Genomic DNA, 17,135 nt, shown 5'->3' with positions numbered 1-17,135 from the left:
CTTAAAATAATAGAGCAAAAAGCCGTTCCATGATTAGGTAGTGTTTAGTGATCTTCTATGGTGTTCTAGTACTATGAAATTCTTCACTCACTAGGAATTCTGGCCTTGACAATATCAATAGTGATAAAAACATAAAATAATACCTAATACTGTAGTAATAAACGAAATAAAATCAATCTTCTATACTTGACAAGGTTTTGAAGACAATCAATGAGTGAAAGAACTACCTATTAGAAAAGCCACATCAGCTAAGGCTATACATATACAAATGTTGGTCATAGGGTCATGACAAGCATTCGGTATGTATGTCTATGATTGATTCTTATCTAATAGGGGCACTAGAAGACCACGCGGACAATTTCGAAACAAATTATTTTTATACATCGGTCTTATGATCCGAAAGGCTCAGCTATGCTGTAATGTCATTTTTTAAGCTATTCATTACTGCTGTTTAATTGTTTATTATTCTAACAAAACTACATAATTACTCATTACTAATCACTGTTCCTATATTCTCTCTTTCTCACCTTCTTATCTGTTGCATGATTATGATCATTACTAATATAATGCATGAGCATGCACAATAAGAATAATTTCAGAATTGTAAGCAGTCAATGTATAACTGGATAGAATAGCTTCGAAAATGGTGCTCAAATCAGAATAATTCTGGTCAGGGAAGTATAAACATCATGAGTAAGTAACACATTTCATTTTAATAATATCAAATATTTTTATATAAATCAGCACCGCCAATCAGTGAACTGAATTGTAATTTTATATCTGTACATGATAAAAACAGACAAAGTTTGTAAAGTTGTCACCATCGATTGAATTGCGTTCTTTTTAGTAATGTTCAATCATTAGCAAAAGCTTCTAAAGCGTCACATCGTGCCATCAGCAGTTCTTAGCATCACTCTCATATTGTTATAAATCTCTATAAAGCGATGAGCTAATTCTTTCTTACTTGTACAATTGTTTGGAATTTTAATAAATCAAACCAAACTCCAAAACTCAAATTAAATTGCTCTCAGCACATTTACATTTTGCAGCATTAATCGCATTACTGTGTCAAGTCTTCTCCAATTTCCTATACCCTACCCCAACCCTTCCTATCATTTCCGATGGTGTTCAAGTGGTCCGCATAGACTATTACGGCCATTACCTATCCCTTCCCCCGGCTTTGGACTGACTTGCGCTCTCATTGCCCCACCAAACGCTGCAAAATGAAAATGAAAATGAAAAGTAAGTTTTCCCATAGTAAATCCCATACAAACTTTGAATGGCTGGCGCTAAAATATAATTTCACCGATCGAGCTGAAATTTTGCACAGTTGTCATGGGACCTTAATGCACTCCAAAAAGTGGACTGGAGCGAGAATCTAAATTTTGTCCCACACTATTGGTCATTTAAAGGATCAAACAAACGCAGGACACATGGTTATCCAATTCAATCGTTTCTCAAATGGTTCACACTGATACGTTTTTCTTAAAATTCCTTGATACATATAATGGTCACATTATAGCCGATTTCGGAAATAATCTGTGACTTGAAATTTGCCTATCTCCAGGCACACAGAAGCACAGTACCCTATTCAACCGACATGACATAGTGACCCACCAGAATAACTCTAGCCACAGGAACATTTCTCAAGAACCTTTGATTACTTTTAGAAACTAGATATATGAACAAGTATACTGTCAAAAAATAATTGAACTCCGTTAACTATTCGCTGAGTGGTGAGAGTTTTAGTTATTTTTCTTTCACTCAGTCATATACGGGTTAAAGACGATTCATTTATTAAAGATGATTTCAATCTGTAGACTCAAAACATTTCAATTCACATAACGACAGCTCGTCCCAAAGTAAAATTTGCAGAGAGGATATTCAAAAGTAACTAATTTCAAACGCATTTTAAAAATACTTTCAGGACGCGAAACAATTTGAAACTTTGGGTTCTACTTCAATTTTAAATCCTGTTTGCTGCTGAAGAGTATTTTTTTGGAAATTCCGTCAGGAAATCGCCCAAGATAGCGCTTTTGCTGATCGCAATACGCAGTTGCAGATAAATAACATGTCATACAGGAGTTGCTGTAGAAAATTTTTACAAGGGATTAGCGAAAAATTCCTTGAGCGTTTCCTTTTCAGCGGTAAATTGGGCTTTAACGTAGAATAAAAACAAGCCAATTCAGCTGGGTATGTTAAATCCAGATTTCGATTGATAATTTTCAAAAATTACCTTTGCAATTTAATCATACAATCTTTTAAGGCTTCCTCAGGTATTCAGGATTTCTTCAGGAGGTCTTTGCGGGAGTTCATTAGGGCTTTCTACAAATGTTTCAACAGTAATTATCTTAGAAAATATCTCCTGGAGATGTTTCATAAATCTCTTCAGTGATTTCTGAAAAAAATCCTCGACAACTCGGTAGAGACATCCCTGGATGAATTGTTTGAAGAAATCTTTAAAATAATCCCTGTAGTAAGTCTTGAAGATATTTTAAGCACAGACAAACAGACGTTACAGCTAGAATAATTAGCATTTTAAAACATAGTCACGTGAACATTTACGCCCAATGCTAAAAATACTTCATTTGGCCAACCGCGAACTAGGTGGCGGTATTGAGCAAACGTCAAACGCGAACAAAATCGATGCGAGCGTCACGAGTGGCCCGTCAGCCAACTATCGAATATTAGAATTGGGCGCTGCTCTGTTGTGCGATGAAAATAATCAAGAGTGTTACGTCTGTTTGTCTGTGTTTTTAGATTCTTTATTGAAACCTTAAAGAAAACCATAACGAAAATTTTGCAGGAAATTTTAATAAATCGTGGAGTAAACTCTGGAGAGATATTAAAATAATTATTCCAAAAATGTCATGAAATAAATCCTAAGGAAATCGACGGATGAACTCCTAAAGGTCTTGGTACTTTCTTGAGAAATTTCTTCAATAGTTCATGGAAGGCTTCCTGGAGAAATTCCTGTATAAGATTTCTGGAATCATCCTTAATTATTTTAATTCTTGAAGGTTCTTCTTCTTCTTGGCATTACATCTCTATTGGTACAGAGCTTGCTTCTCAGCAGTGTTTCAAGCGTACTTCCACAGTTTTTAACTAAGAGCTTTCTTTTCCAAAGTTGCCAAAGTATACCCTGGAAAGTCAAAAAATTACCATTACGAAAATATTCTGAACCTTCCGGGAGTAGAAACCAGTTACCTTCGGCATGGCTTTGCTCTGTAGCAAGGGACATCATCACTAGGCCGAAAATTGATCTTAATTCTTAAGGTATTTGGAAGGAATTCCTTATGAGCTCTGTGAAAAACACTAAATGAACTCCTGAATAAATCTTTTAAATATCTAAAAGTTAATTTATGTTAAGTTTCTGAGAAAATCATGCAAAAAGCATACTGTAATAGTTATCGTAATGTCAAAAAGAATTCATAAAAAAAACTCTTGAATATATCTTCAGGGAATGTCTGGTCGGATTGTTTGAGAAATATCAACAAGAACTTTTATATCTTCCTTTTTTTCATTTATGCTTATTCGTTTGATGCTATGGTCTCGTTTTGATACTCTAGAAATTACTGGAAAAAAAAATCTAGTATAATTTACTAGTGTAGCAGAGTACGCCTAAGAGTATTCTTAAAATTACCATGGAATTTCATTGCAAAAATTTGGCAAAATTTGATCACTACCAGCCCTGTGGGATTTTTGGATATATTTGATAATGACTAGAAATTCTCCAAATTAAAATTAGATCATCGCCAAAAATGGAATGCCAGGTACACATATCACAGAATTTATAGAATGAATTCTCGCAGGATTTACACAAGATCTTATGCATAAGGTACCGCGGGGCAAGTGGTTAAATGGGGTAAGTGAAAACAATTGATATATTTTACTGAATATGTGAATTAACGTTTGAAACTCATGCGTAAACCTTTGAGGTCATTGAGAACATTACGATAAGTAAGAGATTTCTGAGATTTTTCAGCCATTATTGCATGATAGAGTGAAAAATTGTTAACTTGTCAACTGTTACTCCGTAACAAGTTGGCGGCGTACAATCTTATTTTAATATTTTCAGTGGAAAAAAGTTGCGGAAAATAATTTCCTGTACCACTTTTTAGTTGTCCTCTGTGACAGTTTCAAACTGCAATAAAAAAAGTTTTAGAATTACTTCGACGTAGACCTAAAAATAACTAAATTAAAACACCGTCAATTTTCTTATCAGGTGGGGCAAGTTAAAAGTTTATCATTAGAGATTGAATTTGTGTTTTCTCTTTAAGTACTCATAAGTTAACATGGTTCGCAATTATCATAGAAAAACATAACGTGCTGATAATTCAAGAAACACTATACTCTAGCGTTAAAAGCTATTAGAAATCATGGAAATTCTCTAAAAGATGTTGCCAAACATTACAATATCAATATGTCTACTTCGGGCAGCCAATTAAAAGGAAGACGTTGACTGAAAAGTTGCAATATTAGAGAACACACGGAAATCTCGAGGAATGTCTATGTAAAGCTAGTTCAAAGCATAAAAACGGGGTATAGGTCTATCCACATAAAAAAGACCCTAAATACGTTATTGAAGGATTCCGTTTGATTTCTCCCGAAGAGTTATCCGACGTCATATCCGACTTTCTCAAAAACAAATAACGAGCGGTGGAAATTCTACAGAGCAGAAATGCAATTGCTGTCCTATAATGTAAGAACTAACATTCGACAACATTATATGTCGAATCATTTCAACTAACATAACCGAACAGAAGAAAATTGAAGTGATAAGAATAACATTTTGTTTGTTTACATGTTACTTATGTTATTGTTCATTGGGAAGCCTTAACAAGTGTTAAAGCTAATAGAAATCGTGAATATAACTGTTTGCTTTTGAATTTATTGTTCAAAACGGTAAACTTTTCACTTGCCCCACTTTTGAGGCAAGTGAAAAGTAAGGAGACATTTTTCAAAAACTTTTTCTGTATTTTTTTTAGTCAAATTTTCATAAAAATCAATTTTAGCATGCTGCTTATATATGGTGGGAGTCAAGCTAAAAAATATACACAACCTCATTTGTTTCAATTTAAAGTCTCTAGAATTGGAAGAATCTCAACTATGCGAATTCCATTACCCACTTGCCCCACGGTACCTTACATAAAAATTGTTCAGCATTTACATAAGGTATTGAAAAATCAGAAAAATTGAAAAAATTACACTCCAACAATTTTTTTTTTAATTTTCGGACAAATCATGGAAAAATTTCAGGAGATGCTCCTGTAAGAAATAAAAAAAACTTCTAGAGTATTATATGGAAACCCTATCAGAAAAGTCTACGTATCTTGAATAGACAAAAAACTATGAATGAGTTCTAAAAGCCCGAGGCTATTGAGTTCAAATAAATTATGAAAAAAATAAAAATAAAATACTAGAGAAAATGCTAAGAGGAGCTCTTAAAAGAATTCCTGGGTAAGAATTGTACAAAGAACTCCTGCAGGAATTGAAAAAAAAAAAATAAAAAAGGAACTTATGGAAAAAATCAATCAATATTCCTGGAAGAATTCATGTAAACATTGAACTGAAGCTTTTGAATGAATTTTCATAAGAAATAGGACTCTAAAAATGTATCCTTTCGGAATCCCCAATGCAATTTCGAGGAACTTCTAAAAGTGTTTAATAAAATTCATATGAAAATCTTGGAAGAATCTCAAATGAAACCTTAAGTTTTTCTAATATTAGTAGAGGGAACATCACAAGTATTTTATTCATATAAAAGTTATTCAAGAGGAATTCATATACAAATGTTAGAAGGACTCAAGTAATTACCAGGGTTAGGAAAAATCTTGAAATTCACTCTACAGTAGCCAAGCAAAGCAAATCACAGTCAGCGAAGCCAGTGAAATTCACGCCTATCTCTGCTGTAGGCAAAAAGCCTTGAAAATAGCAAAACCCCTAAGTGTGTCAGCAGAATTTCATTTCGGTAAACTTAAATGACGAATTCAATCAGTAAAACCTATTTTTAACTGAAATCTCGTTCAAGTTTGACACATGAGCGATATTGACAGATGTATACATCTATGATTCTATATATTGCATCTATATCTATGCATCTATAGATTGACGAAAATCGGTAGTTTACATAAATGACTGAGATTCGGTAATCTATTTTGCCACAATCAGCAAACAAATATTTTTACTGAATTAATTAAATTAAATTAAAAAATTAAATGAATTAAAAAAAAAAGAATGTTTCCCAAAAAACCCAAAATTAGAAGAATGTTCTGTTTCCCGCTGCATTTCCCGCATTTACAGCTTGCAATGACACTAATGATTTAGAAAATTCATGCACTCAACATAGGCTACTTGATGAGATTCACGTTTTTGAACTACTGTAGTCAGAAGAGCCACGCAAAAATCCTACAAATTCAAGCTTACTACTATTACTATTCCCGGCACTGGTAGTTACTCCATAAGTAATTCCTAAATAAATATCAAAAGTAGCCTATGGAGTAATTTCATAAGACACCTCCAGATGGAATTTACCATTGGTTCATTAATCAAATTTAACAGGAGATCTTGTACACTGAGAATAATCCGCAGCTAGTTTTTTCTATTCGCATTTTAAGAGTACAAACTACAGTACTGTAGTTTATGCAATATTGCACATATTTCATATCCAACCGAAAAAAAGGAGTTCTTACATAAAATATTCCTTGGGAAATTCATCAGGATCAACAAATTTAGAAAGAAACTTCTCAAGTAATTACAGGAGAAATTTGAAAAGGAGAATTCTAATTTCGCTGATTGATAGATATATAGGGGTATTCGGGACGGTTTCGCCTATGGGGTAGAATGAGCAGAGCACCCCTTGAAAACTACATAAATTATTGAAATTTCTATTGAAATAACATGCAACCCCAAAGCTTACAAGGAAATGAAGCATTAGGCTTGTTAAAAGTCAGTGCTCTAAACTTAAAAAAAAAGTAATACCTAAATGATATTCGAAAAAACTGCCCATATTGTCCGGAATGGCTCTTTCTAATTTCATCAGTCTATTATGACGATATTTGAATGTTAGATTGTTCTTTAAAATTAAATCCTGTTGTACGAAGTGTTTATACATAATAATAACTTTCAAGTGTAGTGAAAAAAAAAATGAATTTTCAGATTACATTAGATAGTTTCACAACCAAAAATAGGGTGCTCTCAAAGACAAATTAAAGACCCCCATGTCCTTTGCAGTTGCCCAAAATTTTATGGTTCATAAGGTAATCTAGAATGCCGTTCAAAGTGTACTGCGATCTGTCAAACTTGGGTAGAAGTGGTACGCAATCTGAGCCCGAGTGAGACGGACCTGGTGCTCATATCACTTCTTCTTCTTTCTGGCGTTACGTCCCCACTGGACAGAGCCTGCTTCTCAGCTTAGTGTTCTTATGAGCACTTCCACAGTTATCAACTGAGAGCTTACTATGCCTATGACCATTTTTGCATGTGTATATCGTGTGGCAGGAACGAAGATACTCTATACCCTGGGAAGTCGAGAAAATTTCCAACCCGAAAAGATCCTCGACCGGTGGGATTCGAACCCACAACCCTCAGCTTGGTCATGCTGAATAGCTGCGCGTTTACCGCTACGGCTATCTGGGCCCCGTTATCATATCACCAAAGACAAATTAAAGACCTCCATGTCCCTTGCAGTTGCCCAAAATTTTATGGCTCATAAGGTAATCTAGAATGCCGTGAAAAGTGTACTGCGATCTGTCAAACTTGGGTACCTTTTGCACTACCGAGGGACCAAATGCAGTACTAGAAGTGGTACTCAATCTGAGCCCGAGTGCGACGGACCTGATATCACCTCATCAGTAAAAAATTGACTCGAAAAATTAAAAAAAATAAATAAAAATTGATCATTTATTCGTGAACTTTATAAGGTACCGGAAATCAAGCAGTATTAGTGTATTGATCTAAAAATTGTTGGAAATCATGCAATAATCTGAAAATTCCATTATATTTTCAGTATTTTTGTCGGCTCTTGCTTGAGGTGGCCAAACTGCTCAATATTCCCCTATATTAAAAGTTGTCCATATTTTTTTGATTTTCAGCCATCTATTCATATGTTTTATCTGTTTCAGTATCGTATACAAGTTTAGGGCTTATTCATAAATTTCATAACGCTGAAGGGGGTGGGTGGGTGTGCTCATGATGTTACGGATCATACAAAATTTATAGAATATTCATGCAAAAACCGTTACGAGGGGGTGGGTAGGTGTCAAAAATGGCCATTTTCAGCGTTATGAAATATGTGAATGAACCCTTACCTCTCTAACTCGATATTTTCATGAAAAGTTTCAAATCTCTTCCAATTGGGAATTGATTTTAACAAGGAATGATATTAAAATGGAGGTTGATAAATTATTTCAGAGCGACTGAAATCACTTTTTTTTTATAAATTTGTTAAAAAAGTGCCACAAAGGTGAATATGTTTAAATTTTACTATATTTGTAGTGCAATTACTTTTATCTGTATCTCGATACTTCCCTAACTCGATGATCCCTTCAATATCGAGTTAGAAAAATGTATTATGCAAATCACCTAATATAATCTTTTAATTAAAGATATTTGTAGTGGAATTCTCAAAGCGCTTCTCTAGCGAAAATAAACCTGAAAACCTCAGAGGGATCTTGGTTGGAATTTCAACTAGATGACCAGAAGAGAAATTCCTTGCAAAAAATCTGCAATAATTTCTAGACGAGGAAACTGTTTTTAGAATTTTAAAAATTTCAGGTGAACTTAAAACAGGAGGATTTCTTGAAGCAAATTTGTTGAAATATTTGCACCTAAGAATACCTCAATAACAAAGAAAAAATTAGAATCTTGAAAATTTACATTTCTGTAAGATATTCAAGTAGAATTTTCATTTAACATAACCATAATTCTCCTAATATTTACTATAGATCTGTTTATATAAAATACTGAAATCCTAAAGATGTATAAAATAATTCAATATTTTGTTTTCTTTGGTTTTAGATCAGTACGAGAAACATAAACGGGCTCTGTGAATCATGGTTGCTGAGGGAATCAAAACACATCCTCGAGTGCACGTATCTGGAAGGCTCCACTGAGGTTCTTCGGATTCATGATTTGAAGCCACCCAGCCATTATTCTCCATAAAAATTTTGCAATAAATATGTAATAAATGCTGCAATAAAAAATAATTGATAATTCAAATGACGCCGTATTGATATTTTTTGGTTGATATATATGTTATCTTTTTTCCCATCAAATTCTTATCAATGGTTGATTAAATTGCTTTTATCAATTTCTAAATTATGATACTCAATAACCCTATATACATGGGTAAAACTCGATTTTAAATCATAAATATGATTTAAGATCGAATAAGGATAAAAAAGCAATTTAATCAACCATTGAGCAGAATTTGTGATCGTTTATTTCTCTCAATTCGCTTAGATTACATAGCTCTCATATTACATTGCATCGATTACATCGTGTTGGATACGTTAAAACAATTACATCGGAAAAATTACATCGGTCGCATTTATTACACCAAAAGCCCGCGTGTACGTCGGGCTGTGTAATATAACACGACCGAGGGAACGACTTGGTTGCAGCGGTTTTGATGTAATATTCAACAACTTTTTTTGCTGTGTACTATGGTCAAACATTAATGCTTGTGGAATACGAACGTATACGATTCTTTATTCGGGTCAGACTCGTATGATGTGGTGGATAAAATATCCAGCCGAACAAAAATCATTCACGTACGAGTTCTCGTATTCCAGGCTCTCTCAGAATGATCGTGTTGCCAGTAATTTGTTTTTTTTTTGTGGTATTTTATTACTTTAATGTTGCTTTGAAACATTTCGTTTTCTATTTCCATTCCATCCACTACATTATTTCCCTTCTCTACTCTCGGACCCTCAATTAAAACCGTATAATATTGCGGTTCTTTTGAAAATTTGACGTTTCGCGGTAGCCGTCAAGTTCTACCGTAGACTCATATTGTAATAATCGCAATAATAGAAAAGTTCTGATTAGAGTCAAAAATCTTTCCAAGTACTTCACAATTATAGCTTTCAACAACTAGTATTTTAAGGTACAATATTTTTTTTTCTGCATTGAAACTAACTGCTGTTTGGCTACACTGAAAACAGCGTTGCAGTTGAAAATACTATATTAGAGTGTTAAATTAAATACACAACGACACTTGATCTGTGCAGACTAAAATTGCACTTATTTCAAATATTTTGTGCATTCAATTTTACCATGGCACCATTTCGACAGTAAAAATTACTATATCATGGTTAAAACTTGCAGCAGATCGGAATCGAACCGAGGATCTCTTGATTGTCAAGCGCGAACGGTTACCGCTCGACTATCGAAGCGGTTGGATCGATAGGGAACAAAACGCAAATAAAAAGCGTTCTTGATAGCTCAATCGTGACTGGAATAGTAAATTTAAAACTTGTTCATGGTTCTCATTACTTCAACGTTTGTTTCAGTGTAGATTCTTTTGAATTAAATTTGAAATGTAAATTGGTTTCCGTGCAAAGTATTGTTATATCCATTTTTTCGTGTATATAAATTTTTCGTGCACTGAGCTGTTGAGCTGTCACATTCAACAAATTGTGTTCTGAAAAACCTATCAGTGAGAAAAATTTTTTTAATGAAAAATTCATTTAATGAATGTTATATTTCGTCATATTTTATCAAATAGTGTATAATACCTTAAAAAAAGCTGATATTCGACGATATTTATAGGAATTGACGCCTGACAATCAAGCAAAGGAACAATGCCTCATCGGTAAGTCTTTAGCTGTGTTCAACGAGCTGCTCGAACTTGGTTGCAACCACTTGCGAGTCAGCTTTTGGTGTTCATTGAGCCACTCCAACCTACTTCGAGTCGCTCGGGTTTGTGTTCATTGAGCCGAGTCCAACCAACTCCGAGTCGCTCGAAACAGGTTGGAAGCTAGAGTCCGAGCTAGTTCAACCAGCTCGCAGTAGCTCGTGTTTTTGACGTTTAAAACGTAAACAGTGAGAAAAAAAGCAAAATTCCGAAGCGATACGGATTGTTAAGTGCGCGAATTTTTTTTCACGTGGAATTCCGGTAAATTAGTAAAAAGAGTAAAAAGAGCGTTCATTGAGAAAGCAGCTTGGAGTTGCTCGAAGTAGCTTTGACAGTTATTTGTTGACAAAAAATACGAGCAAGTACAACCAACCCCGAGCAAGTTCGATCAAAGTCATTGAACACAGCTTTTGATTGATTAAAATTCCTAAAACCAAGTTGGTAATCTTATACTGTTTGTTTTTGTAGCCAACTCAGTTGCATTCCGTGGTTGCATGCAAACCAAAATGCAGACACCTGAAGTGATTTCCTCCCGTCTGGAATCCTCTTTATATACGAAATCCATCGACAAACGGGATTCAACGGAGCAGCTGTAAATCGGGTTTCAGCGAAACAGGATTTTCCCCATTCTAAAACGGATCCGACGCAGGTTTCAACGCAGAAGCAATTTCAAAATTTTCTTTTCTAATCATTTATTTATTTTTTATTTATAGGTGATATAACATTCAATTTATTTTCTCACAAATTCCAAGTTTTCACCAAATTAATCGAATGCTTATGCTTACACGTTCGTCACTCAAAAATGTAGTAGATTTAGTCGCTGTTGTATCTTGAAGGTTTCCTTAGATTTGTACGGGCCCGAAGATTAGTATTTGGAGCCACATTAGCATTGTACGCACCTGAATCTGCCGCGTGGGTGGAAGCTTGTTTATCAGTGAAATCCTTAGTTGCCAACCCTTCGTCCCTCTCCAAATCTATGCCAGAAGCTCTTCGGACATCTTGTACGTTTCGGGCGTATTGGATTCCGCTTTGGCTTACGATAACTACCTTAGGTCCTTGTCTCGCAACAACGGTGTAACGTTCCGATGAAAAAACTGGATCAGTTTTAGCCTTTTTTTGCTGGCTAAGGTGAACAACATCGCCAACATCGATATCAGACGGTTTAGCGTTTCGGCTCTTATCTGCATAGTGCTTGCTGATGAGTTTTTCTTCCGCGTCTTTCTCCCGTACATCAATGCGATCCAAATCATGGTTGGTCGAACCCCATAGACTTGGGAATGTTCCTCGAAACTTCCAACCAACCATCAATTCAAAAGGCGTGACATTTAGTCTTGCATGAGGGACTAGAGTGTTATGATTGTGCACGTACTTTTCAAGGGCTCTTCTCCAATTCTCTCCATCGATCTTAGATGCAGCAATTGCTTTTATGATGCCCTGGTTCTGCCTCTCCACTGCTCCATTAGACTGGGGGCTCAAAGGAATAGCTTTTCGAACTTTTACGTTCTTTGCCTCCCAGAATGTGCAGAAAGAGGAACTCTGGAACGGTGGCCCATTATCACTCTGGATGATTCGTGGAAATCCCCAACGTTTGAAAATATCACAAAGTGCAGCATTTGTGCTTTCGGCGTTTGTTCTGCGCATTTCAGCGACTGACAGGAACCGTGAATAAATGTCCACGACTACCAGGAACTCGCCTGAACCACAGCCGGGTATTTCGAGGAAATCAATCTGAATTACCTCCCAAGGTGATTCTGGCAGTTCTCGAGATGAAAGTGGTACTGGGGGATTTTTTCTGGCTAGCTGACAACAGGTAGAACATTGCTTCACAAATTGCTCAGTTTCCGTGGCCATTCCGGGCCACCAGAAGAACTCCCTCATTATTCTCTTCATCGCGACTTCTCCGATATGTCCCGCATGTGCTGATTCCAGAGCTTTTGTTCGTAATGAACTCGGTAGAACGATTCTTTCGTCGTTGAGCATTAGAGATCCCAGGACGTGCAATGACTTCTTCTGAGCTTCATATTTACGCAACTCGCGAGGCCAGCTCCCGTATTTCAACGCCTTCCGCAGCCTCTGGAGTTCCTCGTCGTCCTCCGATTGGACTTCAATCTCTGCTAGTGTAATATCCATACATCCGGCGTCCAGCGAGAACAAGTAGTGGCCTTCGTTATCATCTTCAAATGGGATTGCTTCATGCGACGCTTTTATCAGCCTTGATAACGCATCAGCAATATTGTCAGAGCCCGGTACTCTTTTTATTGCAAAGTCATAAGGTTGGAGACGAAGAGACCAGGCTTCCGCTCTAGATACTGCTCGTCTTCCAATCCGATGGTTGCTATGAAAGATGAATTCATTTGCTTCCGAGTCCGTTCGGATGACAAACGTTATTCCTGATTCAATAATATATTAGTGAATATCTAAAATGCGCGAAGGAATGATTTCATCATTTGAAATTATTTATTCTTACCTGTCAAGTAGAACGTGAATCGTTCAACTCCCCATACGACTGCCAGTGCCTCTTTATGCGTTTGGGGATATTTCTTTTCGGAGGATGTCAACGATTTAGATGCGCAAGCTATGATTCGTGGAATACCATCCTTGTTGAACTGGACTAAAACCGCCCCAAGTCCTATTGCTGAGGCATCTACGAATAGTTCGGTTCTGTCCGTAGTACAGAAGTAGCCCAGCTTTGTAATGGCATTCAACGCTCCTTGTTGTAACATTTCAAATTCTCGATCCTCGTCCGCTGTCCAGTAGAATACATCCGCGTTGGCTAACGACCGGAGTCTTTCGGTTTTTGTTGCGCGATCCAGGATAAATTTGTCGATGTAGGTAATGAGTCCTAAAAAACTGTTTACTTCCGAGCACGTTTCAGGCTTTCGAAAGTTTCGAATAGCGTTCAATTTACCATCCTCAATTTGCCATCCATCTGGTGTAATGACGAAGCCGATGAATTTAACAGATTGGCTAGCAAATACACATTTTGATGTGTTGCTCTTGACGTTGTGTTCCTCGAGGCGAGCTAAAACTGCCGCCAAGTTTTTATCATGTTCTTCTTTGGTTACGCCATGAACGAAGATATCGTCCAAATAATTTTTCACCCCTTCGCAACCGGCCAATATGGTTCTTTGCAGTACCTCTTGGAAAATATCAGGCGCGTTGCAGAGTCCAAATGGTAGCCGGACATAACGGAACATCCCAAACTCTGTGAAGAAGTTCGTTAGATGTCGACTGTTCTCGTGCAGTTCTATGTGAAAGAAAGCGTTCGCTAGGTCTATTGTCGAAAACCAATTTGACCCATTTACATCGACCAGAATTTTTTCGAGGGTTGGCATGCTAAATGGTGTACGGTTGATGTAGCGGTTTGGCCCACGCAAATCGATAACGAGTCGGATGTCGTCGCGCCCCTTGGGCACAACCAGCATGGAGGAACAGAAAGACGTATCCATGTCTTCGGTGACTCTTTCAATAATATTTGACGAAAGCAAATGATGGAGTCTCTTCTCGACCAATGCTTTCACAGCAGGTGGTATATTCATGAATATGTTTCTGCAAGGAGGCTTCGTTCTGTCATAGCTTATTTCGATAGGCGGTATGTTGAATTTCGGGAATGGCTCATTTGCTCCTACTATAGCTATCTCTGTCGTGGCGTTCCATAATGGCAACCTCGTATGTTCTGATGAAATCGGAACTTGCAATCCGAGTTGAAGGACACTATACCGAGTTGCTGTTTGTCTTCCGAGAAGGGACCGACGCTCATCCACCACATAGAATTTTTCTAATAGAATTGGACGATCCTCTGAAATGTACAGATTTGCTTCAAACGTACAGAGTACATTGATCTGTCCAGGTGAAGCGTAAGCCTTAAGTGAACGATCGGATAGTTCCTGTATATTGTACAGACCTTCATTGCATTCGCGGTTATCGAGAAGTGCTTTAAATTTTTCCTCAGTTAAGGTATTAACCTGAGCCCCAGAGTCAATCAGGAATTCACAGCTCATTCCTGCTACTTTTGCAATAATTATTCCACAATCTTCCGACTTTTCTGACAAGGGATTCAAAACACCGAAGCATGGCAGTGGGGACTTTTCCGGAATCTGGTAAATAGATATAAAAAAATATGGAATTGCATACACAAATCAATTACAGATTCAGTTTATTCCACTTGTGAAAGTTTTACAAGTTTCATAAAAGTAATTCAAATATTATTCCAATTTAATTCAACTTCAAAATATTTAATAAAGAATAAAAAGATAATGAAAAGTATTAAAACTTCTTGTCACCTACTTCGGCATCGGTTGGTCGCTCTTCCTGCTTCGCGTTTTCGTCCATGTCTACGACTGCAATTCTCTTTGCATCGATTTCCGAGTTCTCTGCATCGCTCAAACGCTTGCTACCCGGTCGGATCAACGTCTTGCAGGCTCGCTTGAAATGACCTTTCCGTCCACACTTCAAGCATGTTTTATCGATTGCCATGCAATCGCTCGGCCTGTGAAACATGCTGTTGCACCTGAAGCAGCGTTCTCCTCCAGAGCTATTCCATACAGTTGTTGCAGGTCGCTTGGAGCCTAGTTGATCCCACCGGCTTTTCTGCTGATTCCCAAACCGGCCATGGTTCGATGAACGTCGAGTGAAGTCTTGCCGATTACTTCTTTGCCCAACACTAACCGAAGCGACGGTAGCTTGATCTACTGTTCCATGTCGGAGGCGGTAATACTCTTCGTTCATGTTGACGGCTTGTATTTCGCGAACTTTGTCGATTAGCTCTGTCAGCGTACCCTTCCGACTAAGCATTCTCAGTGCCGTAGTTCGCACCTCTTTATTTCTGGCGTGTTCGGCTACTGTGCTGGCAATCTCTTCAAATTCCTTTTCGGCGCCATAATCACACATTCTGGCTATCGCTCCAACCCTCATGATGAACGATACATCAGACTCATCCAGCTTTTGGATCATCATTGCCAGTTTGCGGCGCTGCAGCATGATGTCCGAACTTGACCCGAAATAGGTCTTCAACCTATGCATAGCGTTTGTGAAAGGGTATGCGTCTGGATTTGGACTGTCCGGTGTTGTCGTCGTGTTTTTGAATATTTCCATCAACTTTGCGCCTGCTTTGACCTTGAACACTATGAACTGAGTTGGTTCGTCAGTTATCCCAGCGAGTGTCATCGAGTCTACCAATAAGTCTCTCCATGATTCGAATTCAAATTTTCCGATTTCCTCGCCTTCCACCGACGACTTGCATTCCGGTATATTGACGGTGGAAATCGAAATCTGATTTACCGACGACATAAAACGAGAAACCTCACTTTCACTTCCACCATTGCGCTGTGTGCTCGAAGGACATATTTCGCTACCAAAGCCGACGCTATTCACTTCCTCAGCATTATTCCCGGATGTTCTGTACGCCACTGCACGTCCGCCATTGCATCGCGTACTTGACGGACCGATGTCTCTTCCGAATTCGACGGTATTTGCTTCCGCTCCGTTATTTACAGGTTCATTTGACGCCGCCGCATTGCCACCATTGCTCTCAGATTCGCTGTTCACTACAACCGAATTACTTCCGGAGGCTTTCAACGTTGCTTGGAGGGAGAGTATGGTTTCATGAGCTTTTTCAAGCTCAGCGCGTATCATCTCAACTTTAGCTTCTGATGCGGCCAGCTCTTTAACCGCCGTACTTAATTTAGAGTTTTTTTTCGCCGTTGGCTCCACTTTAGAAGCTTTTTTCTTCGCTTTCCTGTAATGCATCAAATTGAAAATAACGATTTATTTTTTTTTTTCGTTGTATATGTACAGTTTAACGTTCATTAAAGAATTATTTTTTTTAGTGCCATGAGACCAACGCTCTTTTTGTTTTTGGCTATTTTCATTTTATTTCATTTTTTTTTTTTTTTACCTGGAGTCCTTTCGCTCCTTTTTTATTTTGGTATTTATAATCTTACTTTTTTTTCTTTTGCCATGAGACTCTTCACTCCTTTTGTTTTTGGCCAGTATTGCATCATCCATTTTTTTAGGCCGGCTTTATCGTTTTCCGCCGCCATCTTTCTAAATCACATTTTTTCTATCTCCACGCTTTTCGCACAAATTTGGGCTTATGTTTCAAATCAAAATGCTCCATCTGTGAACTTTTTTTTCGCAAAACAGCGAATTTACCACATTTTTCTGAGCTGCAAAAGGAACTTACCGCTTGGGAGCGCCTTCAACTACGCCATTGTCGGAACGGGAGTCAGCCATTTCCTCGCGAAAAAATACTGAACACGTCCTCGTGCCAGAACAA

The 17,135-nt window shown here is 37.4% G+C and overlaps 2 protein-coding genes across 3 annotated transcripts in view; one reads left to right on the top strand and one right to left on the bottom strand.

Annotated features, from left to right (window-relative positions):
- LOC110676549 overlaps positions 1-11,901 on the top strand; it is a 65,557-nt gene extending 53,656 nt beyond the window's left edge. Inside the window, exons 5-6 of one of the 2 annotated variants that reach the window (XM_021844842.1) lie at positions 10,774-10,816; positions 11,327-11,901. In XM_021844842.1, coding sequence (XP_021700534.1) covers positions 10,774-10,787 — 14 coding nt within the window. In that variant the 3' untranslated portion in view covers positions 10,788-10,816; positions 11,327-11,901. Of the gene's footprint in view, positions 1-9,018; positions 9,223-10,773; positions 10,817-11,326 lie in introns of those variants that run through there. The other variant, XM_021844841.1, reaches the window with a different exon arrangement.
- A 3,223-nt stretch (positions 11,902-15,124) lies between these two features.
- Positions 15,125-15,586, bottom strand: LOC110675176. Its single transcript, XM_021839565.1, has one exon. It carries the CDS (start codon positions 15,584-15,586, stop codon positions 15,125-15,127), a length of 462 nt encoding a protein of 153 aa, XP_021695257.1.
- Between the last annotated feature and the right edge of the window lie 1,549 nt (positions 15,587-17,135).

This window comes from Aedes aegypti, chromosome 2 (assembly GCF_002204515.2).
Source record: "Aedes aegypti strain LVP_AGWG chromosome 2, AaegL5.0 Primary Assembly, whole genome shotgun sequence".
Classification (NCBI taxonomy): domain Eukaryota; kingdom Metazoa; phylum Arthropoda; class Insecta; order Diptera; family Culicidae; genus Aedes; species Aedes aegypti.
The sequence above is the reverse complement of the archived record's forward strand: the minus strand, read 5'-3'. Positions and strand labels throughout refer to the sequence as shown.